The sequence below is a fragment of the Portunus trituberculatus genome, chromosome 21 (genome assembly GCF_017591435.1).
Source record: "Portunus trituberculatus isolate SZX2019 chromosome 21, ASM1759143v1, whole genome shotgun sequence".
NCBI classification, from domain to species: domain Eukaryota; kingdom Metazoa; phylum Arthropoda; class Malacostraca; order Decapoda; family Portunidae; genus Portunus; species Portunus trituberculatus.
The window spans coordinates 1,169,228-1,195,362 of record NC_059275.1 but is presented as its reverse complement, the minus strand read 5'-3'; the positions used below and the strand labels follow the sequence as shown (position 1 = coordinate 1,195,362).

At 36.9% G+C, this 26,135-nt stretch overlaps 1 protein-coding gene across 2 annotated transcripts in view; it reads left to right on the top strand.

The window, feature by feature from the left end:
* LOC123506853 (protein argonaute-2-like) overlaps positions 1–26,135 on the top strand; it is a 136,580-nt gene that overhangs the window by 69,219 nt on the left and 41,226 nt on the right. For both annotated transcript variants that reach the window (XM_045259208.1, XM_045259209.1), the window contains exons 8-11: positions 1,451–1,636; positions 6,312–6,487; positions 9,788–9,966; positions 15,682–15,848. In XM_045259208.1, the coding sequence (XP_045115143.1) occupies positions 1,451–1,636; positions 6,312–6,487; positions 9,788–9,966; positions 15,682–15,848 (708 nt within the window). The remainder of the gene's footprint in view (positions 1–1,450; positions 1,637–6,311; positions 6,488–9,787; positions 9,967–15,681; positions 15,849–26,135) is intronic.

Genomic DNA, 26,135 nt, shown 5'->3' with positions numbered 1-26,135 from the left:
CCTTCTCTCTTTCTCTCTCCCATGAACCATAGCCTGAGTTCTGCATATCATAGGTCAATGTAATACCCCCTTAAGAAGCTATGATCAACTTTCATTCATCGATATACATAACCATACTTGACCTAAAATTTAATTACAGTAAGCCCCGACACTTGGCAAATTAATTAGTCTGGCAAAACTACCGTCAGATATGAATTTCACATAGCACAAGTTCTTTATACCATATCAATTGTCTAAAAAATGCTTCAATTAGTCCTCTGCCATTGCCAAAGCCCCTCTTTTTCCCTAAATTACTATCTTTTGAGCTGAAATAAGATCTTTTGCCTTCTCATATTAGAATGTGTACAAAACAGACCAATAAACAATAAATAAAGCTAATAAGACATGATATAAAGGCTGTAACTCCTGTTTTTCCACTGTTTTCCTCGCCCACTTTCATCCTTGCCACCACCACCATTGTCCTTACCACCGGTACCACCTGTTGCACTGGTAGAGGCCATGTTGGCGGTAAATCACCAGAATTCATTCCCACACTAGCAGAACAGAGGGTAGCACAAACAAAATGGCTGAAGGGAACTCTCACACTGCATTCTGATAGGTTTAGAGAGAGGTCTGATGTCACTGGGGAGTCATGTGGTTTGCCGTGCAGCCGCCAGAGGACTGCCAAGTTTGAATTGAAATCGCCAAGCATGTGCTCGATGGTCTGTGGCCACCCTACCGCCAATAGTGAATTTTACCAATCTGAGATTCGCCAAATGCGGGGGCTTATTGTATACACAAAAATATGAAGGTAAAAAAAGGAATGCTACCCGCCATTAACAACAACCCTTGTGGCAGGCACTGACAGTGTAACTTATTTGTTTTCAGAGGTATTCTTCATGATTTAATTGATTCGTGATCTCTTCTGCAAGGAACATTACTTGATTTAATACTCCCTCACCCTAAACTGTGATTTCCCATAGGTTCGCCAAGATCATTGGAGATGAGAGATAGATATAAATTGAAAAGAGTCGTAACTTGAAAACTATCCATTAGTGAAGGAAATTATGTAGAACATCAATCAGTTCACTAGATGTCTTACCAGAGAAACTTAAGCAACATGAGAAAATCATTGGATGTGTGAGACCGAAAATCCGAAGTTACTTGGATGTCCTGGTGTGGTGTTGGTACATTCTGATAATCTAACACACTTCTGATTCCCTATTTGTCAGATTAACAGACTTTTTCGCTATATGATCACTCATGGATATTGTGCTACTTTGCAAGTATGAATGCTAATGAACTGTACATGCAGTAGATTTATTTATTTATTTTATTAATTTTATCTTTTTTCAACAGGAAACTTTTTTTTTTTTCTTCTAGTTTGTTGGTAATGAAATTATTTTGTATGTGAATGATATATTATCAGTGATCTACTGTACAATTAATTAACTTTTTTCTTGCCTATCAGTGCTGCAAGATTGCAAAAGGACAGAAAGTACTGGGAAAATTGAATGACAAGGAGACTGCAAAGTTCATCCGCAGCACTGCCAAAAATCCAAGCCAAAGACTAACACACATCAATAGAATGGTCCACCAACAAAAATTCTCACAAGATCCAAATTTGCAAGGTTTAGAGTTCTCCATATCAGACAAGGTAAGTCATTCATCATTTTAAATATGCATCCCACTCAAGTTTTTCTCTACCCGAGTTTCACAATCCTTGGGTTTGGTGCAGTCCTAAACTTACAGACTTGTGTTTCACCTATTATCATCACAAGTTTTGCACTGCTTTAACAAGTATCAGTCATGTTTCCTTACTGTTGGCATGCTGCCTCAAGACTCTAATGAGATCTGTATCTGTAGTACTGACAATGTCATACCCACTAATGGGTAATGTTTTGGCCTCCTGAAACAGTGAGTCTTAAGCTGCTGCTACACCGTCATGCATTGCACTTAGTTTATCCTCACTCATTTCTGTTTTCTCCTACGGGAGAACATTCCTCCACCTGTGTTTCAATGTGGCAATAGTGACAAAGTGCCAACAAAAGAAATTCTGTGGCCATAATTTACTTTGTTCTGACTAGTGCTGGCAATGCTACTTGGGATGTTATGTCATTTATGTGTGCGTGATGGGGACTTAACATGAGATACAGTGTTCAGTTGCACTGGTAAGTGAAATACATGAAAAATAAGGGAGGACAGGTAGATCAAACTGTGAAAGAAAGCAACAAAGCGTGATAGTAAAAAAAAAATAATAATAACAATAATAATGTAAAGTGGCATTGGAAGAGGGAAGGGGAGATGGTACAGTTGCCAGACGGTGATTATCATTGGTACGTATGTAAAACTACATGTGTACTAACATTAGGATCATAAAATTTGTGGTATTGAAAATATTCATTCTGACCCATTAAAAAAAAAGAAGCTGACTCCCTCCCCCCTTTTACTCCCTTATCTCAAAACACATTCTTTTAGATTGATGGTCGTATTGCAGTTTCAGTGAATAATGCTATTTGCAAAGACAAAAACATGGAAAAACACTTGAAAAGGAGAAAAAAAGAAAAGAATTGATGATATTAACATTTTTGTGGGGCGCCAACCTCGGGTGCAGTGCTCAGGGGCATTGTGAAATATTGTACATGAAAGATAAACAATGAGTGATAGATCTAACCTGAGAGAAAACAACAGAAAATTTTGATTGTGCAAAAAACATCAAATAATGTAACATTAGAAGCAGAAGGGGAAACAATTCAGATTATAGTTGCCGGACGTTGCTTATCATTGTTAAGGCAGGCTATGGTGTTTTTCAATATTTAATTTAACTTTTTTTTTTTTTTCTGGTGCTTAACACCATAAATTATCATTCTATGATGTTTGTTTGCAAAAATCAAGTGTTATTTTTCCTAGGAAGCCATTTTTAAATGTTCCGCACTCTTGTGTCTGCCTGAGTCACACGGAAAAAAATTCATGTATCATACATTGCTCATTTCAACATATAAGATTTTATGTGAATATTTTTCTCTTGATAAATTCTACCCTTTGGCATCCTTGCCATCAGCAGGGAAAGAGAGGGGTGGAGCCAATTCCTTAGGTGGAGCTCAGAGTGCTAGCATCTCTGGACTTGGAGAGGGAAGGCTGTCACATTTTTAGCTCTATAATTTTCAGAACTACCATCCTTACAGGCATGAATTGATGAGATTTAGAATCAGAAACTTCAAGAAAAGAAGACGAGCAAACAAACAAACATATCATTGGGAGACAGTTTGACCTTAAATCCTTGCCCCTCTCACCTCTGTCACACATGTTATCTCCCTTTCCAAGACATTCACCTCACTGTCACCATTCTCCACCATCTCTACATCATAAGAGTGCTATTATCTTTTCAAACACTGTTTTTTATCGCTACTTTTATCATCTGAAATATACATCACATAATTCTCACAAGAACACTATTATGAAAGATTGTGTTGTGACAGGTATAATTTTTTTTTTCTTTTTTAACCCTTTCGGGGCGCAAATAGGTTTTTGGGTCATGTCTGTGAGCCGCAAATACGGCAGAAAAATCAAGGTTTGCAGAAATGAAAAAAAAAGTAATATTCTCATGCATAATAGAGTGTTACGCATCTACTGTAAAACATTTAGGTCTTTACCCACACTGGAAAGTGGTGCAATAATAATGGGAAGTTGGCTTTCTGGTGGTACGTTGTGCGCTGTTGAGTATTGTCATCACAGCAGGTGGTTATTTTCCGCTGCAATTTGTGCAGGTGTTCTCACTAAATTACACAGAATTTTCTGCCTGATTTGAACTGCAGTTGCTCAGAACTGCTCCAGAATGTGCTAGGGTAATGATTTTTCACACCTGTGTATACATTATGCCCACACAAATAGTATAGAATACGTTTTCAGAGTGTTTTCTTGATGTACATACTATTATTATCAAATTCAACATAAAATACTGGCTTTCTTCGCAATAGAACACAACAAAACAAGTTTTTTTTTTGAGGGGGAGAACAAGAAATAAAATTACTGCAGTTTTCATTAAATGTACCAAAACCAACATGCAAAATACTTATTAGTTTCACGAACAATCAGATCTATGACAGCATTGTCCACAAATAGCTTGAAAAAATCTGGGATAGTGGAGTCATCTGTGATGCCACTAGCGTCAGAAATTCCACTCGATGCATTATCAAAATTATACACATTTGGAATTAAATCATCACCATCTGTCCGCGTGAATGCAAGCTGTTGTGGTCGCGTGCAGAGGAGGGGAGGCAAGAGGCGTTGTCTAGCACGCTGGGCATCACTGGTGGGAGGAGGAGGAGGAGGACGATGACGCAGTGGTGGTGGGCTGGGGGACTGAGAAGAAGTGTCAGATGACTCCGTGTCTGGCTCAGAATATGAGTCTTCACTTTCAGTACTAGACACATCAAGTGCTACCTCATCAATGTCTTCCTCCTCATCAGAATATTCATCTCCAGATGCTGTAATCATAGTAATAGCATCTGGTGTGGTCACAACTGTGGGCCTTCTACGCCGCACCGTGGGCATAGCAGGCGGCTGGCGAGGTGGGGGGCCACAAGAGGTTGGGTGTCGAGAACTATCCATCACTCCTGACAAACATTGACTGAGGGTCCCCTACAATCCTCTTCCTTTGTTTCAAGACACTTATCATACATAAGGTTATGTAAACAATAGGGAGAGGTGGTCATGAGCAAGGATACGCATGTCCATATATGGTAACATACTAAATACGCAATATATTACCAATAGACGAATCATTTCTGGCATATCTGCTCTCTAACAAAGAGATTTGATCATTACTCTTGTTATTTCTGTAAATAAATGCACAAATAGCCACTAGCGACATCGTAAAATAATGATAATTGTGAAAAAAGGGGGCATCTGATACTCTACTGTGTGGATGCCATTGTGACTATATTTTTCTTACCACACAACTGATGGCTCATCCCATGAGTCCCATGAGTCGAGGGAGGCTGGGAGAATGTCATCTGGCAACTGGCAGCAGCCAGGAGGCGCGTGGTTTAATTCTGTGACTCGTCAATTGTGGGACCACGATCGTGGACAGGAGACATTTCCCCACAAAGCCACGATCGTGGTCCGGAGCACCGAAAGGGTTAATTATTATTTTATTTTTTTATGTTATGGCCCATAGCACCTGTATACATACTTGAAGAGTATGTGGAGAGCAATGTTCAGCTTCTACCCATTAGTGATGCAGGAAATTTTATTTATATTGGTACCCATATTAAGGCCCATATCACCACCCAAGTGCATCTTTGGTGTAACCACGTAAAATCTGGGTATCATGGTGAAATGTAGGTAACTTTAAACCACTCGACAAATGGCACAGTTTCAAAGTGGTATGAGGTGGGATTCTAACCTACGCGTGGACGTCTGCCCAATCCCACATTCACCACTTTATCCACTACGCCACCGCCTCCCTCTTGGACCAGATGAGTAATAAATACTTAACTGTCACTTCAACACACTAATAATGACTCAGAAAGTGTCCAGTTCAGTAGTAAAACAGGATATTGCTGTGACACTGCTGATGGCGCTTTCCCAACCCTCACGTATGAGTGAATATTATTGTCTAGAGAAGAGAGAGAATCTGATGCATTATCATCTTATCAAGCTCCAGGAAGTCACTATAGCATACACAATCATGTATGAAAATTTCATGTCAATCACATGAATACAAATAACAAAACAAGGATGAAATTATGAAAAATCTTAAGGAGCAAATATCTCGAAAAGTGTTTTACACCAAAAATGTTCACAAAATCGGTATAAACTCTGATCCACTTTTGTTTGGTATCATTTCAAAGTACAAAAAAAAATGGAATTTATAGTTGCAATTAAATTTTCGATAATGTCAATAGAAAACAAAGTAAAAAGAGTGAAAATAAAATTAACTTGATAACTTGGCGGGCAGTTCAACTTGTACTTTAGTCCAGGGGGTGGCCAGAGTCTGACTTATTGCGAAATCTGTGTTATCAGGATCTGAGTTATCGAGGTTCAACAGTATACTTTCCCGCAGAGTGAGTGTGCACATTCCCAGCAATTTTAAAAACAAAATTATTTAGTAGGTAAGAGGTAGTAAAAAAGAAATATTGTAAAAGTTAGGCATTGTATATTGGTGAATCGTATAGTGGAGAGCACCTGTATAATTTTATTTTTGTGTTTGAATAACTGTAGCCTGAATTATTTTGTAAACTTAGATGAGAAACACTAAGAAGGAATTTTAGTTATATGGCACTGCCTCAAGGAACCATTGATTTCAATAGATTTGTTGTTTCTTTCAGCCGATGTGTGTAAAAGGGCATATTCTGAAGCCACCACAGTTGCTTATGAATAAGGAACTCTCACCAAATAAAGGAGTATGGGACATCAGAGGTAATTCTTTCTACAAGGGTGCTGATTTGACATGCTGGGCTGTCATCAATTACAACTGTGGATTCATCAGAGATGAAGTGCTGAGGTAAGAAAATAAATTGTCATCTTGGCAATTATCAACTTTAAGCTCCTTATCATCAGGTGGTATATGACTGTCAGCATCTCACTATTTACTTTTAATTTGTGCTACTCGCAATTTTTTCGTCATATGGAATGTAGAATTTTGTATTTCTTTCAAGAAGAACTCAAATATTCTAGATCAAATGATCTTTCAATAGGACAGTGCTGAATCTAGTGTGACCCAACCAAGTAAAGGTTTCCTTTATTTGATGGCTCATTATTCAATAATTCAATTATATGATCTCTATCCTTTATATCTACTCGTTCGTTTTTCGATGTCAGGACTCATTTATCCAATGTTTAACTGATCACCAGAATGTAAACAAATGCACCATGATAGCATCACCACTCAAGCTGCAGCTGCAATCCATCAAAACTCATTCCTGTTAGGTGTTGGGATTATTAGTGAACAGGATACTGCTCTTTTTTCTGCTTGTCTTTTGTTCGTCCTGTAAAGGAGCTACCAATCCAAATGCCTGGCTCTGGAGCAATCCCGAGCTACCTGCAGCATGAAGTTGAAGATCTTGTTCTGTCTCAGATGTCTTCAATCTGCTAGTCTTTATTTTCCAAAAATTCATGTTCATTGTTGGCTATTACGAGTGATACAAGCATGATGTCATCCAAGCGGCATGCAACACCTAGTGCTGGAGAACTGAAGTCCAAAAACTTATCTTTATAGAAAAAGCTTGAAATTGTTAAGTACCATGAGGGAGTTGTAGCCAATTTTAATATCCAGGACCATGCAGTTCCCTCAATCTTTTTTTGGGGTGTGGGGGGAAACTGCCAAGATCAACAAAATATTAGAAAAAAAGGCTCACTGGAACTACAATTTCCCTAAAAGATATGAAAGGATCAGCCAAAAGCCTGGGACAAATGTCTTGACAACTCTCTTATAAGAAGTCAAGTTGCAGGAAGATCGAAATACTGAAATAGGTAGGGAGTTCCAGAGTTTACCAGTGAAAGGTATGAATGATTGAGAATACTGGTTAACTCTCATATTAGGGGGTTGGACAGAATAGGGATGAAAGGAAGAAGAAAGCCTTGTGCAGTGAAGCCTCAAGTTTAACCCCTGATTTGAACTTCCATTGAGAGTAAGCAAAGCGAGAGTGCATCATAGTACAGTAAAAGGTTTAATGAAAGTAAAAATTATGAAGTTAAACATTTAGGTAGTTTGATTTAAGTCATTATAATGTACACTAATGTATGTATGTACGTAACTTTATAATGTTGATGATCTTAACTTTATGAAGGGAGGGAGAGTGAAACAGGAAAGACACTAACCGGCAACCTGTGGAATGTAAACAAAGTGCTCATCATGGTACCGCATACAAAACTTATGTACCACATTTCCACAAGGCTTTCCATTTTATCCATTGTAGAGTCACGAGTTCAGGTGTGTTTTTTTTTTTTTTTTTTTTTTTTTTTTTTTTTTCAAGGAAGATACGGTCTCACCAGCCTTCTTAATAGAGTCTGCTGACTTGAAAATAGTAGACAGTAGATGGAGTCAAGATAGTGGCCAGCAATGTTATTAGTTTTCTGGCCTCTCTCGTGTCTGTAAATAATACCCAGCTTCACTTCGAGAGTAAGACACTTCCTGGTCTTCTTAGGAACGTTAGGCCACATTGCAGGGCGTTTTGGTGGTAAGTTGAACTAGGGAAGATGAGCTGCTGGTGACGCTGTTATGTTTTGACTGGGGAGTGAGTGGTGCGCATGATCTTGATCTTGATCTTGATGCTACAAGTGACGCAGAATTTCTTCTGAGTCAGGCCTTTGTATCGGCAGCACCTGTGTTGTCCACGAGAGGCTTGATCTTGATCTTTATTTTGCAGGTGTCTCAGGATTTCTCCTGAGGCAGGCCTTAGTACCAGCAGCTCCTGATATATTTAAAAGCCTGTCAGCTTGCATGATACGGTGGGGCTTTCAAATTTGGAAAAAAATACCTGGATAAAACTTCGTTAAACGAGCAGATGGTAGTAAAATGAAACCTTCGTTGTAGCGAAATTTCGTTGTGTGAACCTTCGTTAAACGGGGGTTGCCTGTACTTCTATCAGGTCTCCTCTTAACCTACATATCTCCAAGGAATGCAGATTGAGTTTTTTTCAGTCTCTCTTCATAGGGAATATCCCTCATTCCCAGTATCTTTTTAGTCCTTTGCAGTGACTCCAACAGAGCTATATCCTTCCTAAAATGTGGGGACCAGAATTGTACCACATAGTCAAGATGTGGCCTGACCAGTGCCAAGTATAATTTTGGTATTACTTTGGGACTCTGCTTTTAACACTTTCAAAAATTAATCCCAATACTCTATTTGTCTTATTCCTTGTCTCAATACATTGCTTCCTTGTACCAAGATCGGAGCTAACTATGACTTCTAAATTGTTCTCATACTTGGAACTTCCTAGTGCCATGTTATCTAGTGTGTACCTATTGCCTAGATCATCTCTACCTACACTCAGTACCCTGCACTTGTTAATATTGAACTGCATTTGCAATCTATCTGTCCATTTGTCATTATGTTGATGTCGTTTAATGGTGGCTTAATCCAATATTAGTACCTTCATTACCAAGCCATGATTTACCTTGTATTCTTCAAGTAAAATGGCAAGTTTTTTCTTGATAAAGTGAGATTTTGTACTTTAATGTATAAAAATTCCTAGATTCCATTTACAAGCTGTAAAAATTAAAGGGTGTTAACTGAACTATGAAAAAAATTAGCATTCACTGCACTTGTGTGTAGACTGAATGGGTGTGTATTCAGGGTATTGTAAAAGTGAATTCATTGTAAAAGAGAAAAAAACAATTTTTTACCAGAACTAAAGTAATAAAGAAATTTCATAAAAGGGAAATATTGTACAATTGTGAGTTGCATAATGAAGAATATCTGTAGAAAGACCAAGTATTGAATGAAACAAATTTCCTCTTTTATTCCATAAAAGCTTTTTTTTTAACCTGTTTCTTTTACTGAAACGCTTCCAACTTTTTCTTTTAATGCCTTAATTCAGCAAAATAGCCATATTAAAGGTGGCTGACAAGGAGCATTTCTGCCTATTACCAGATGCACATAGAGGCTTGTGAAGTACTGAGTTCAGTGATTGTTTGAGGAAGATCAAGTTGGATAATAATGATAATAATAAAGGAAAGCATACGTGCTAAGTAGATACAATAGGTGAGAGAAAAATCCCTTTTAGAATTAAAAAGGATGCATGTTAACTTGCAGAACATAATTATATTAAAGGTTACTAAATATATGTCTTGAATATTTCAGGCCTTTTATTGCAAATATAAGGAAGATGGGCAAGGAGCGTGGGATGACCATAAATGACCCAGCACTGATATACAATGGCCGCAATCCTGCTCCAGAGACAGACCTTCCAAAGGTCAAGCAGAAATTACCTGATGTTCAGTTGATCATGGTTGTTCTGCCAAGAGATGGAGATTACTATGGTATGTGTATGCATGATTTCACTTTAATGAGTAATAGTAAAAAAAAAAAGAGAAAAAAAATGTTAGATGTGAATACAAAAATCAGTTGGAAAAAATTGTGTTAGGTAAGAAATAATTGCACTTATAGATTCACAAGTTATTAAATTAGGCGTGTTGGGAAGACAAACAGTATCCAAAGCAAAAGGGAGACTACAATCGGTCTGCTCTCCAAAGTCCACCACCCTACTGTAACCCCAAATGTCGTCTTTCCACTGCCTCCTGCAATATATATATATATATATATATATATATATATATATATATATATATATATATATATATATATATATATATATATACTCCTAGTGCTGGAAAACTGTTCACCAGCTGAAAAAAAGCTGAATGATAACCAACGCTTTATAGAAACTGACAGATGATACAATTGAAAAGGATTTCTTGGGTTTCTGCTATGAACGAGGTAATATGAGAAGGCTTATTAATGTAGAAAGAGAATTAAGATATATGAAGGTGACGTCCAGTCTCATGGACAAACAAGACTTACTGATAACGGAGAACACAACCCTGAAATTGAGAGTAGCTGAATATGAGAAAGTCAATGCAATAAACCAGGCATTGAAAGAGGAGATTCAGGAAGTAAGAAGCAAAATGATGTTTTAAAAATCAAATGCCAAAATTATGAAAGCTCTTTAAAGAGCTTTTAGGCTAAAGTGCAAGACGGGATTACAGACAGGGCAGAAGATGGACTAGGTGATAACAAGTTCAAAGAACTAAGAAATGAATGGAAACAAGAGCTAGAAGAGGAAAAAGTCAAATTTTCAGAAGTGGTAAGGAGAGAAATTCAGGAGAACACGAAAGTTGCTGTAATAGAAGTTATCAAGGAGAAGGAAGATTTGGTGCAGGATGCAGTGGACAAGAAAAGACGCTTTGATTTATAGGATGAGGGAAAAAAAAAATCCAAATAAATTCATGAGAGAACATGAAGAAAGGGAATTGGCCAAAACTGTTATCAAATGAGTACAAGACAGCACACAAGAATTTGACCAGGAGGTGGAGGAAGTGATTAGGCTGGGAAGATACAGTGAAGGGGGTAGGAGACCAATGAAGGTGAGAATGAGATCTCAAGTGGCTGTAGAGGAAATTATAGCTAGAAAAGGGAAGCTTTCTGATGATGAACACAAGGAAATATGGATAAAAAGAGATATGAACTTATAGGAAAAGGAAAAGGAGAAAGTGCTAAGAAATGAAGCTAAGGAAAAAAAACAAGAAAAGGACAGAGATAGAAAAGAAGAATTTTTATTGGAGTGTTCAGGTTATGTGATTAAAGAAGTGGTACCTAAGGAAAAAAGAGGAAGTCATGGAGGAGGCAGTAAATTAAGAGTGACTTATATTAACATAGATGGGTTGTTATCAAGCACATTGGAAGTTCGGGATTATTTGAAAGAGAAAAAGCCGGATGTAATGTCCATCGTTGAAACAAAACTGAAAAAAAGAGACCCAATTCAACTTTAAAGAGGAGGGACATAATACCTGGAGGAGGGACAGGAAGGATAAAGGGGGAGGAGTGCTAATAATGGTTCATGATGATATATGTGTGGAGGATGTGCAATATGGTGAGGACAAAGTAGAAGTAATGGGAGTAACAATCAGAACAGAAGATTTGAAGAAAAGAAAAATTATAGTTACATATGTTCTACCAAAGACTAATACATGAGGATCAGAAGAGCATAAAGATATACAAATAAAGGTGATGAAGTGCCTAGATAACATGATAAGAAGAGATAGAAGAATATTCTTAGTTGGAGATTTTAACTGTGAAGTGTGTGTGGAGAGAGAGATGGAAGTAATGGATAATGCTGGGCAGTGGAGCGAGAAAGTGTTACAGTTGACTATGGTTAATACAATGGACCAATGGGTGGAGGAGTCAACAAGGTACAGGGAGGAAAAAGAACCATCTTTGCTTGATCAAGTTTTCACAAAGAAACAAGAGCCCCCTTCAATCATACAATACCTTAGTCCAATGGGGAAAAGTGATCACATGACATTAGAAATACAAATGCAGGAGGAAGACGAGATAAGTTACAGAGAGGATTATAAAGGAGACATTAAATTATGCAAAAGCGGATTTTGAAAAATTAAGGATTAATTTTGCTGATATTGACTGGAGTAATATTATGTGCAGAAAGACTGTACAAGAGAAATATGATATATTCTTATAGAAATACAATGGAGGAGTAAAAATGTTTGTTCCTGTTTATAGAAAAAATACATGCTTGGTACAATACTAGACACATACAAACAAAAAAGGCAAAAGATAAAACGTGGAAGAAACTCTTAAAGCAGGGAAATTACCATAACAGACGGCATTACAAAGATGCTAGAAATGAATATATTAGAGTAAGGAGAGAGGAAGAAAGAAATTTTGAGAAAGATGTAGTAGATAAAAGCAAAGATGAACCCAAACTTTTCTACAAGTTTATGAACAGCAAAACATAGAATAAGGAGACAACTGAAAAAATAATTAAAGAAGGGAAGACATACCAAACAGAGAAGGAAATGTGTGAAATAATGAATGAGAGCTTCAAAACAGTATTCACTGCAGATGATGATTTCACAGAACTTAATAGGACATTAAATTGCCAAAGATTACAGGAGATTGCAGTGCACAAAGAGGATATTGGAAGATTACTGGATAAGTTGGAAATCAGAAAAGCAATGGGGCCAGATGGTGTATCAGGCTGGGTATTAAAAGAATGTAAAGAGCACTTACTGGATCCAATTTCGGAAATAATTAAAAGTTCAATAAATGAAGGGAAAGTTCCATTAGAGTGGAAAAGAGCCAACATAATACTGATATATTTAAAGGAGGAAAGGCAACTGAACCACTAAACTACAGACCAGTGTCACTTACAAGTGTCATAGGAAAATTGTGTGAAATTATTATCTAAGAAAAATGGGTCATATCGAACAGACAATTTGGGTTCAGGACAGGATGGTCATGTGTATCAAACTTATTAAGCTACTACTCGAGAGTTATAGAAGGACTGGAAAAGCAGAGATGGATGGGTGGACACAGTATACCTGGACATAAAAAAAAGCTTCTGACAAAGTCTCTCATGGAAGGCTACTTTGGAAACTAGAAAACATAGGATGACTGCGAGGAAATTTGTTAGAATGGACAAGGGTTTATAACATAACATAACATAACATAACATAACATAAATAATAGGATAACAAAGGGCCACCAGGGCCCATCTAGGTTATCCTGTATCAGTCGCACAGCGACCTCGTCATCAGTACTTAAAGATACACTTACAAGTACACAATACATTATATACTAATTCTAAATATTTGGCCCATTAACAGGACTAAGTCCTGCAGTGAATTCCTCTACAATCTGTGATCCCCATACATGGGGATCATGTCTTGTTTAACTATAGTAAATTTCTTAATAGAAACTATCATGCAGTGCTATACATAATTATAAATCTAATAAATTTAAGTGCTTATCTAATCTCTTTTTAAACATTGTCAAACTAGTGCTATTTACAACCCTCTCTGGCAATGCATTCGAGAAGTCTACCACCCTATGACTAAAGAAATATTTTCTTATATCTAACCTGCAACCTTGCTTTCTAATCTTCCTGCCATGATTTCTAGTCCTACTTCCCTCCTCTAAGGTAAAGAAAGATCTCACATCTATGTAGTTTGTATCTGAGAACATTTTAAATAACTCTTTCATATCCCCTCATACATCTCCCAAATGAAAACATGTTTAATTCCTTTAAGGGAGATGAAAACTATAATCAGATGTATACTCACCTTGGGGTAAAGTAACAACTGGAGTGCCACAAGTGTTAGCCCCCATTGTGTTTCAGATTTATGTAAACGACATTCACAATGGGGTAAATAGTTACTCTTATTTATTTGCTGATGATGCATAGCTGCTAAGAGTTATCAAAACCAGAGGGGACTGTCTGCTATTACAAGAAGATATAAATAAAATCTATGAGTGGAGTAAGAAGTGGAACTTGGAGTTTAATGCCAAGAAATGTCACATAATGGAAGAAGGAAGGAGCAAAAGGAGACTGATATGGAACTATCTAATGGGAGAGGAACAAATAATAAAGACTAAAGAGGAAAAAGATCTGGGTGTGATTATACAGGAAAATGTGAACCCTTAGAAACACATAAGCAAGACATTTGGATTATCATATAAAGTGTTGACTAATATAAGAGTGGCATTTAAATTCATGGACAAAAATATGATGAAAAAAATTTTCACAAGCATGATACATCTAAAGCTGGAATATGCAGCATTTGTATGGTCTCCGAGCTCTATAGAAAGATACAAGAAGATTAGAAAGGATACAGAAGATTGTTACAAAGATGGTGCTGAAACTAAAGGACCAAACATATGAAAAATGACTGAAGGAAATAGGACTACCGACCTTACAAGGTAGAAGAGAACGAGGGGGACCTAATAACAGTGTAGAAGATAGTCAGTGGCATTGAAAAGATTGACAAAGAAGACCTGGTGCTGGTGACAGAAGAAGATGGAATTTGAGGACATGTAAAGATGATCAGGATGAGGCAGTGTGTGAAGGATATTGGAAAATACAGTTATCAACACAGAACAATGGAGATGTCCTTGGGGTTCAGATGATTAATTCAAAACATATAATTATTATTATTTTTTTTTTTTTTTTTTTTTTTATGAAGGGAAGAACCAGCCAAGGACAAAGAAAAAAAAAAGGCCCACTTGAGCACTGGCTCTCTACAAAGAGAAAAGCGTCGGTCAAAATTATGGAGCAAATGGTGCGATACCTCCCCCTTAAAAGAAGACGAGTCATAGGAAGTCGGAAATACAGATGCAGGGAGGGAATTCCGGAGTTTACCAGTGAAAGGTATGAATGATTGAGAGTACTGGTTAACTTTTGCATTAGAGAGTTGGACAGAATAGGGATGAGAGGAAGAAGAAAGCCTTAATGGTCAACAACTGCAGTGGTGAGTACAACTCTCAATTCCTTAATGTGTGACACATAGCTAGTTAGCTATGTGAAAGTTGTGGAAGCTACATTTTATTCGCTGTATTTATCTGAAGTTTTCATTAAAAAGAGATGAACTTGACATCAGATTATTCTTGTAATTTCAAAAATCTATGTTTTCTTCGTCAAGTTTATCATTTGTTTACTAAGTGCCTCATACATGACTTTCATATATTGTATGTAGAAACTCTAGTTGGTATTTGGAGTAGGAGAGTAGTAGGTGGCATTGTGTAAGGCTGTTGAAAGCTGAAAGAAATTTTGCTCCATGTAAATTACTGAAACATCCATGAACATATGTGATTTTTTATTTTATTTATTTATTTATTTTTTAGCTTATTTAAGATTCTGTTTGTATATTCACTGGTAACACTAAATTAATGATGGAATAGAATTTGATTTGTGAGATTTTATAATTCTTCAGAATCTGCAATACTTTTCTGTTAAACAAAATTAAGTAGGGAATGTTAGGGCCATCATTTGGATTCATGTCATTCTTATTTCCTCTACTTTCAGTGTTTTCCCTTATCTTTTTAACTGACAAGAATTTGTTAAATCATTTCATAAGATTTTCTGAGGATCAAAAATATTCATTAAGAATATGAAGTTTCAAATCATGCAGTATATATGCAAATTATTTATTCCTTAAACTTAGAAAGAAATTTTCTTTCAGCACGTGTAAAGAAAATAGGAGACCGTGGAATCAAGGTTCTTACACAATGTGTGCAAGGTCAAAATGTGAAGAGAAATGAAGCACCTGTTGTTGGTAACCTTTTGTTGAAGATCAATGCCAAGATTGGAGGCATCAATAATGTTCTTGGAAAGCAACAGCATCTTGTGGTAATGTGAATTGTATGTTTCTCTCTCTCTCTCTCTCTCTCTCTCTCTCTCTCTCTCTCTCTCTCTCTCTCTCTCTCTCTCTCTCTCTCTCTCTCTCTCTCTCTCTCTCTCTCTCTCTCTCTCTCTCTCTCTCTCTCTCTCTCTCTCAGTATATTCATTTATTTTATTGTCTATTTCTGTGATGCTTGGCAATAACAGAAGACAAAGGTAGATGTCTCATGTACCATCCTCCAGCCTTACTCTCTAAATTGGCTTTTAAGCTTCTCACAAACAAGAAGTACATGCGTTTCAAAATGTCTTCTTGTTAAATTGCACAAGTGTGTGATGAAACTTATTTAAATCCGTAAAAAGGAAATGGTGTACGTAAATCTGTTTTTGATGTCAAAGATAAGTATAAGTTTCACAAAAGTAATGAATTGATAACACTTATGCTACCCCAAATAAGCCAACTTCAATGATTTACCAGTTTCAACCTTTAACTCTGGTTGTCTGCATGTAATTTGAGATAAATCCTGGTTTCAGTTTTTGTTTATTTTCTTGATATGTAATTTACATATCACAATGAGGATGTTACTAATATAAAGTTCATACAAAGTTTGAGATGGTGTGTAGTGTCTTGATTACTAATGGGAAATGTTGTGAGGTACAAGAAGAAAAGTGATATGAATCCTTAACAAAATTTATTTACATGAAAATGAGGCAAAGTTAAACTTAATCACAATTAGGGATAAAGTTAAGATTCGTTGATAGTTATAGCAATTATAATTACACCCAATGAAATAATATAAAGATAATCATAAAGTATATCACCTCAAAAATAGAAATTAATCACAAAATAAGTATAAACACGGCTGCCTAATACCAAAATAAGCACCACTCACAGTGTCAGCACCACCTGCTGTAGCCCAAACACATATACAAAAGAAATAACTGTTCAACACAGAGAAATATAATAATTAGGCTGCTTAGGGATGTATAAAGTATTAAATGAGGCCACAAAATTAAGTAAATAAATAAGGACAACCCATATCAGAGGTATAAGAAAATAACCGCACACCACACTAGTCCTCTCCTCTGGCTGATTCACACAATAATAGATAAATCACTAACACATCAAAATATTAAGATTGCTAGGCAATATATAAACAGGTTAGCACCCAAAATACCAACCTCTTGGTACCACAAACAAAGGCAAAGCAGGCATACACATGCTGCACAAAGATGATACAGGGGATCCTCGTGATTCGACTGTTCACAGTTTGAATTATCGCCAGTTTGAACTCAGGCAATTAATACCCAATCCTCAAGGTTTAACCGACCGACTCGCCAATTCGACATTCATATCTTGCGCACCACCCACCCAGACAAATTTGCCACCAACCCGCCAGGCATAAGTGCAAACAGACGCTACCGTGTGTGTTGCTTCCTCAGCCTCACTCTTGCTCCAGTCGTCATCCAGGCAGGCCATGCTCCACTGTTCCACCTCTTGCCTCCACTCTGCTTCAACCATGCCGTGCAAAGCCACCTCCAGCCCCAGCCCTAAGAAGCACAATTTCCTGCCTTTCAAAGAAAAGCTTGAGCTTATAAGAAAGTGTGAGGCAGGTATAGCTTACAGTGTCGTTGCAGCACAAATGGATGTTCCTAGATCAACAGTTTGTTTCTGTGGAAGAGATAGGTTTGTCAGATTTTTTTTTTTTTTTTTTTTTTTTTTTTTTGCAAATGTTTTTATTTCCAAAAATGTACTGTACAGCACTCTAATGTGTTTAATAAAGAAAGTTAGATATAATTTAAGCCTTTAATACTACTGATTTAGTCAAAGTTAGTGTTTTTTAGAGATTATAATGATGTTTTGTGGGGTTTAGGCTGGAGGTTGGTCCCTATCCATCCTAATGGGACCGATCGCGATCTGCTATGTAGGTGCCTTCAACTGCCAGATGGGTTAATTATTTCACAGCAAGTTGGTCAACTGGAACATATTTTTCTGCGCATTTTATAAATATTAAATGGTTTGATAAAATAGTTATAATCTTTCTTAGAATGTACTCGTGGTATATAAGCTAAAAAAGTGGAAATATTTATATATATGTAGAGCGCTCTTCTTTACCATCTCTATTTCTGGGACAAAAAATAGAAAAGATCATTAATAGGTAAAGCGTAGTTTTAATGCCTTTTTCTTTCCATAAAAATTAATATGAATTATATTCATACAGAAAATCACAACAATTAATAGTCTTAAAAAATTAACAGTATAGAGGATATTGTCTAACATGCACAGAGATTGTTCTATCGAAACGTAAACAAATCTAGCGTTTTTCGGTAATGTTTTATTGTTTATTGTTTTGTTTTGTTTTCTAGGCTCTATTCCACCAGTAAATGGTGCTCTACAGGGCCTCATACAAAATTATATATACATAGTTGTCCTAAATACATACAAATGAAAATAAAAATATATATACTAATAAATAGAACTTAACTTAACCTAACCTAAGGTCTTAAAAACTACATTGCACCTTATAATAATAATAATCACAGAGAAATCCTCTTCTTAACAAAAAAGATAACAAGTCCATCCATCACTGCATGAGACATGTAAATAAATGTATAGACATAGACATAATATGAAAAACATAATATAAAAAATATACAAATCAGATCCATTTATCCAAATAAGAAATGAAGATATAAGTGGCTAAAGAAATGAAATTGAACATATGAAAAGTAAACACAATAACCATATATATCATCATCGCCCATTACAATGCATAACGTTCAGTGATGCACATCTCTACCACGTCATAACATTCTCTGAATATAAATGTTTTTAGCCTTTTCTTAAAAACTACAACATTCTCACTGCACTTTATATCATTAGGTAGTGCATTGTATAACCTTGGAGCACTGTACTGAAATGTTCTTGCACCAATCCCAGAATTACATCTTGGTTCAAACAGTCTGTTTACATCATGTGCATGGCTCACAACTACATTGGCATTATTCTCAAATTTTTCCAGTAGGTCACTCAAATACTGTGGTTTACCAGTTTTAACAGCTTGATAAGTCAGGACACAAATTTTGAATACAATTCTAGCCTTGATAGGCAACCAGTGTAGTTCAATAAGTGTTGGTGTGATTCTCTCATACAGTGGTACTCTCTTAATTAATCTAGCTGCTTTATTCATGATCACTTGTAACTTTTTCAATTGGTAATTTGGTAAATTTAAGTATAATGAATTACAGTAGTCAATTCTACTAATGACATAGTTATGAATTAACATTTTGACAGAATTATCATCAAGGTATTTTCTTATAAATGCAATGTTACGGAGATGGTACCTAGCAATTCTTGTTACATCATTAATATGATCATTATAATTTAAGTATTTATCCATAACCACACCCAAATTTTTCACTTTATCAGAAATCACTACATTCCTCCCATTAAAATTAAAACCTTGTATGTCATTCAACCTCCTGATATCACACTTTTTACCAACTATCAAACATTCCATTTTGTCATCATTAAATTTCAGCTGTTTTCCATCCATCCATTTCTTAACATCAAACATAATCCTAGAAAGTTTACTCTCAGTATCCTGCACATTATTAATAGACATATAAAATTGGGTATCATCTGCATAAAGAGTAAAGTCTACATCATGATTCCGAAGTAAATATGATAATTCAATTGTATAGATACAGAAAAGCACTGGACCAAGCACACTACCTTGAGGCACTCCTCTCCGTAATGGCCTTGTCTCAGATAAAACATTACCAACCTGTACACAATACTTCCTATCCTCTAAATAGCTTCTCAAGTATCGCAGAGCATCATCAGTCACTCCAACAGCATGTAAATCCTCAAGTAACAACTCATGCACAACAGTATCAAATGCAGCACTCAGATCCAACAAGACTAGGACACCACAGTGCCCTTCATCCATACATACCAACAAAGAATTTACAACATGACAGAGTGCAGTCTCAGTTGAGTATAACTGTCTGTATGCAGACTGATTATCTGGCAAAACATTAACATTTGTCAAGTATTCCATTAATTGATCTAATATTACATTTTCAAGGATTTTTGATAAAAAATGATAAGTTAGAAACAGGTCTGTAGGAACTAAGCTCTTGGTGGTTTACATTTCCCTTTAAAGTTGGCTTAACAATGGCTACCTTTTCACTTGATGGGAAAACACATTCTGTAATACTCAGATTAACAATTTTTAATATAACATTTGCTATAATTGAAAAATTTCTATCCTGCATCAATTCAGAGATTGGCATAGGGTCACTGTTACAGTAAGTCTTCTTAACTCTGCTGAAGATCATGTTAAGTTCATTAGAGGTAATGGGCATAAAACCTGAAAAACCACAAAACGGAATGTCAGGCAAGTACTCAGAGTAAAGTTGCAGGGATGTACCATGAAAACCGTCAACTATTGCTTGGATCTTATTGTGAAAAAGTCAAAAACTCATTTGCCAATGTAATGTCTGAGTAACCATCAGGAAGGGTTTTCCGCTTCATGTTACCAGTCAGGTCATCAAACAGATAGTAGAGTCTCTTTACATTGGAACCCACCTCTAAAATTTTCTGCCTAAAATACATACATTTGCGTTTCCTTATAATCTTGTTAACTTTATTTCTTGCTTCAATATACTCATTCGCGTCAACTCATTACGAGAACGACGCCACTTTCTCTCTTTCTTTCTCCTATCATTTATAGCCATTTTAATATCAGAATTAAACCATTGTGTGCCTTCTTTCACAACTATTTCCTTCTCTATTACTGGACACATGTCATCATAATATGCCTTGATAATACTGTTATAAAGTTCAACAAAACAACATAAACAATCACCCTTAACCTTAAAATACACAGCATGAGTGCAGGCATTAGTACTTTCCAGAGAAATCCTCTCAGTAGTATCACTTAATAACTTTTTAACATCAATATTTGACTTATTTCTAAATACAATGGTTTCCTTGGCCTTCTTTGGCTTTTTAATATCGATTTGGTAAGAAATCAGTTTATGCGATGGCGAAACAGAAAAATCAGGCTCCACATTGAGGTTAAGAATTTTACCCACCACTGATGTACAAAAAACCAAGTCAAGCATATGACCAGAGCGAGACGTGCCATGCGTGACATGATTCACAAAATTCCTTGGCATGATGATCCTCAGAGTCATCCACCCACAAGTTGAAGTCTCCAGCAAAATAAATCCTATTATGACTATAATTCAAACCATCTAAATATATTCTAAATTCCTCAATAAACCTGTTCTTATTGGTTTCAGGGGGTCTATAAACTACAACAAATACAAGCATTTGGTTATGGTCTGACATCAGATTCACTTCCATATGTTCAAAAGTATCAAACCTACAACTATCAACCATTTTAATATGAGTGAATTTCTTTGATGCAAACATCCCTACCCCTCCTCCTCTCTTATGAACTCTTGGTATGTGTTTAAAGGTATGAGTCAATGGAATCATCTCATGTATCTTAGCAGTGTCATATGTGTCCAGCCAAGTCTCAGCTATCCCCAAGACATCAAAGTCCTGCTCATTTAATAATTCTCTTAATTCTATTGTCTTATTCCCTACTGACTGGATGTTAACAAAAGCACAACTAATGACATCAGTAGCCATGATCAGTCATTGCTTTGATTTTCTCAATTGCTAATCTCATTGATTCACATTCCCTATAGTTGACAGAGTGATTAGTTTCTTGCCTTGATTGTCTCACACAGTTGACACATTTATAATTATTACTTCCAACTATACAGTCTTTGGTCATATGATCACCACTGCATTTACCACATAGAGCATGGTCACCATTTTGTTTGAATTTACAGTACTTCTCTGTATGTCCATGTCTTTGACAATGAAAGCACGTTAGTATATGATACTGATCTCTGACGTTATATCTCGCCCATTTCAGACAAACCACATCTCCATTCCGATGTATAGCTTCCCTTACTTCAGGTGAACATTTCAATATATAGTGTGTGGTACCACCAGAAGCAGGCTTACAAAGTATCATTTCAATCATATCACCTACACCATTTATATTTTGTAGAAAAGTATTCTTGCCAATCAAGTAGTCAATCACCTCCTCCTTATTCTCATATTTGGATACATTACAGATCATAATTTTAGGTGAGAGTTTCCTGGTCAATTTCATGTCAGTATCCTTCATTTTAGCAGTGATTTTCTCAGCTGCTACTCTTCTCTCCGTTTCACTTGCAAAGTTCATCACTATGTTACCTTTGTCCGTGAATTTAGTATCCACAACAGGCACATCCTTCAAAGCACTTGCCAACTCTTCTTTCCTATTAAATACACTTGAGTCCTTCTCCGTAGATTTCACAATGAGTAGATTTTTGCCTTTTTTCACTGCACCCGCATAATTGTTACCACCAGATTGACCAGGATTACTACTGATCTGACCATTCTGATTAATGTTCAAATTAAATACATTAGCAATTATCTCATCCTTAAGCTCATCCATTCTCTGCTCTAGAGCCTTACCATTCACAACCAGCTGACTCAGAGATTCCTTAACATCACAGCTGCTTGCTGAGTCATATGCTTTCATTTTTTCCATCAAAGATCTGTTATCCTCCTTAAGCACACCAACATCCTTATGAAGCTTTTCACACTCCTCCTTCAACTTACCAAACTCTCTATAGCAACGAATGGCATCTCTCTTGCACTCATTGCACATCCAATTAATTTTCTCCACATCACCATCCCTTACATTTTGCAAGTAGACACACTTCTTATGAAACCACTTTTCACACAAGTCACAACCCACATATTTATCAGAAAACTATCTCCCTTACCACAAGCTGGACAGTGGCCTGCCCCCGCCATGGCGTGAGGCTGATCAAACCCAGTCACAATAACCACCACCTCCAAAGTTCACCCTCTACTGCATTTAAATTGCAGTGAATGTGGGAGAATCCACTCTCAGATATTCACAATAGCCCTGTGTTATTTTGAGCATCAGAGATACAGAACAGTAAGATACTCAGCTGAAGATTGTTTAGAGAGGAAAACATTACGCCATATGATACAATCTATGCTCTCATTGGCTAAAAGCTTCGAGCCTTCAAGGGAGCACACTTTGTGAAATAATCACATTGGCTTAGGCATGATCACTCACCCACAGAGGAGTGACATCAACGACTCTCTAGAATGCCCTACATGCACTTGCATTACAAAAGTATAGGCAATCCCCACTTAACAAACGTTCACACAACGAAATTTTGCTACAACGAACATTTCCTTTTACTACCATCTGCTTGTTTAACAAACATCAAACTCGCTTTAACAAAATTTTATCCAGGTAATTTTTTCCAAGTTTGAAAGCCGACAGCCTTTTAAATACATCAGCTCCTCGTAGACAAAATGCACACCACTCACTCCCCTAGTTCAAAACAATACCAGCATCAGCAACAGCTCGTCATCCTTAGCTCAACATGCCACCAAAACGCCTTGCAATGTCGCCTAGCGTTGCTACGAAGACCAGGAAGTCTCTTACTCTTGAAGTGAAGCTGGATATTATTCACAGACATGAGAGAGGTGAGAAAACTAATAGCATTGCTCGCCACCATGGCTTGATTTCATTTACTGTCTCTACTATTTTCAAGTTAGCAGACTCTATTAAGGCTGGTGAGACCGCATCTTCCTTGCAAGCTAAAGGAACCACCTGTACTCGTGATTCTGCATTGGATAAAATGGAAAGCCTTGTGGAAATGTGATACATAAGTTTTGTATGTGGTACAATGATGCACCCTTTGTTTACATTCTACACGTTATTAGCTAGCGTATTTCCCGCTCCACTCTCCCTCCCTTCATAAATTTAAGATCATCAACATTATAAAGTTATAGTCTGTCCGATTTGATTATCTCAGAGCAAACCGTGTGTTCAGTTGGCAGCCCTGCCTCACCTCTGCTCTCACTCAGCCCCGCTGAGATGCAGATTCATTAAGAAACATTTATATTTATTCACTTTACTCAGTAATGTGTAACTTGTGTCGTTACTGAGTAAAGTGAATAAATATAAATGTTTGTTAATGAATATTTATATGGGTGAGGGGCGAGGAGATGGTGTTGTGGGCTTGAAAAATGTTTCTATTTTTGTCTGTTTTTTTGGGCCACTGACTCTGTGCTTTAATTAGATCATCACGAGCTATCCTAAACATTGTTCCATAGCTCTGCATGTGTTTAGAAGTGACTGGAGGCTCAAAATAATCAAGCACAATATCAAGAGCCTTTCTGACTTCTGATGTTGGTGGTCATGATGGTAGAGAATCATCACGCACCATTACACCACTAGCATGTTGCTGCTGATACCACTTTATAACACACTGGTCTAGCTCAACATTCTTCGGCTTGGCCATCGTTTTTCTATCCTTTTTCTTGCCAGTCTTTGATGCAACTGAAAAATCGTCAGTGTAGGCTGCAATTTTCTCTCGAGCCTTTTCCAGATCACAAAGGGAAGACTTTGGGATGCCAAGTTCTTCCTGAATGCATGCACTCGACCACCCTTCATCACACTGACGTGATATTTCCTGCTTCGTCTCCAAAGTCAGCACTTTCCTGGGTCGTTTTGCAGGTGGAGGGGCCATATTAGCCCGAAAATTATCGCCAGTATACAGCCAACGTTCACTAGTTGGAGAATAACAGAGAAGTGACCTGGGCCAGCCATGACCCAGGTTGAGTGAGAGGCGGGAAGCACAAGCGTGCCGCCACGCGGCAAATGTGTAAATTGGCCACACCCCACGGTCGCGTGCGGGAAATTCAAACCACTCAGAGCCCATGTTTAGATTCATGGGGCCAGTCTAGGAATGGTTCAGATATTGGCAAGGTTCGGATATGGGAGGGATTACTGTACTCATTTTTTTTTTGCCCTTGGTAGTTCCTCTTACATAAAAAAAAAAAAAAAAAGGGAAGACCCATTTGTGTTATCCAGACTTTTTCATTGTCTGGACTTGTGCTTGTATCATTTAGTCAGGAAAAACAAGGGTTGAGTGTATATCAAAAAATCATAAAAGTGAAGTATCATGTAATGGTGAATCATGTATCGAGGAATACCTGTGTTTGCCAAACTGTTGGATTTTCCAATCATAGGATACAAACTGAAGAATGAAGTTTATAAGTAAAGGGGTCCTATATTACAGCAAGAAACAAATATTCTCTTGATTTACTTCAACCACTATCACATCTACGGCAGATATGAAGCCTCAAATACAATGGAGACTCAATACTTGAATTTAATTCATTCCAAATGGCTGTTCGAGTTTTAAAAAGTTTGATTATTGATACCTTTAAATCAGGTAATTTGTTCCAGCCATTGCCAAATCCAAGTTTAGAAAAAGGTAGCAGTTTAATTTTGCAGTTGCCGCTAGCACTGATGCACAGAAGCAGCGTTAGTCTGTCTTTAATGGACTTGTGTCCTGGCAAACACTTCTCATCCTTCATTATATAGGTCCTGTTTGATGGTAGTTTTTTTCTCTCTCTCTCTCTCTCTCTCTCTCTCTCTCTCTCTCTCTCTCTCTCTCTCTCTCTCTCTCTCTCTCTCTCTCTCTCTCTCTCTCTCTCTCTCCAAAACAGGCCAGTTTCATCACAATTAAAGGTCTGTTGTGGGTTTAAGCACTCTTTATCCACAAATTTCTTAAATTCAGGCACAAATTTCTCAGCGGCAATTCTGCCAGTACGTGCAGCCTCACCGTGCCTCCCAACAGAATAAATTCTAGTTCTTTTCTTGAAATTCCCAAACCACTCCTTACTTGCTTTAAAATCATCATTGGAGTCAGATGTAGTAACAGAAATAAGGTCACGATGCAGCAGCCTAGCCTTCACACAAATTATGCCCTCTGACAAAGAATCACTAGCCATCTGGTTTTCGTTTATCCACACAATCAACAATTTCTTCATTTCTTCCACTGCTGCAGGTCCCTTAAATTGCCTTTTCACACCAATCGCCACATCAGCTCTTTTAATGAGCTCACTTCTTCAGTATTGTGGCTATTGTAGATTTAGCCATACAGTACTCAGCTGGAAGATTAGTAATTCTTCCTTGTTTTTCATATTTATCAGTAATCTCCTTTTTCCTTTTCATGATTGTCACTACATTCTTTCTTGTAAGCTTATTCTCACCACTAACAAGCTTCTTCGGTTTCATTGTAAGCTTCTAAATAAAAAATGAAAAAAATAAATAAAAAAAAAATCTCCAGATAGAAAGCATAGGATATTGTTATTCTTATGACCAC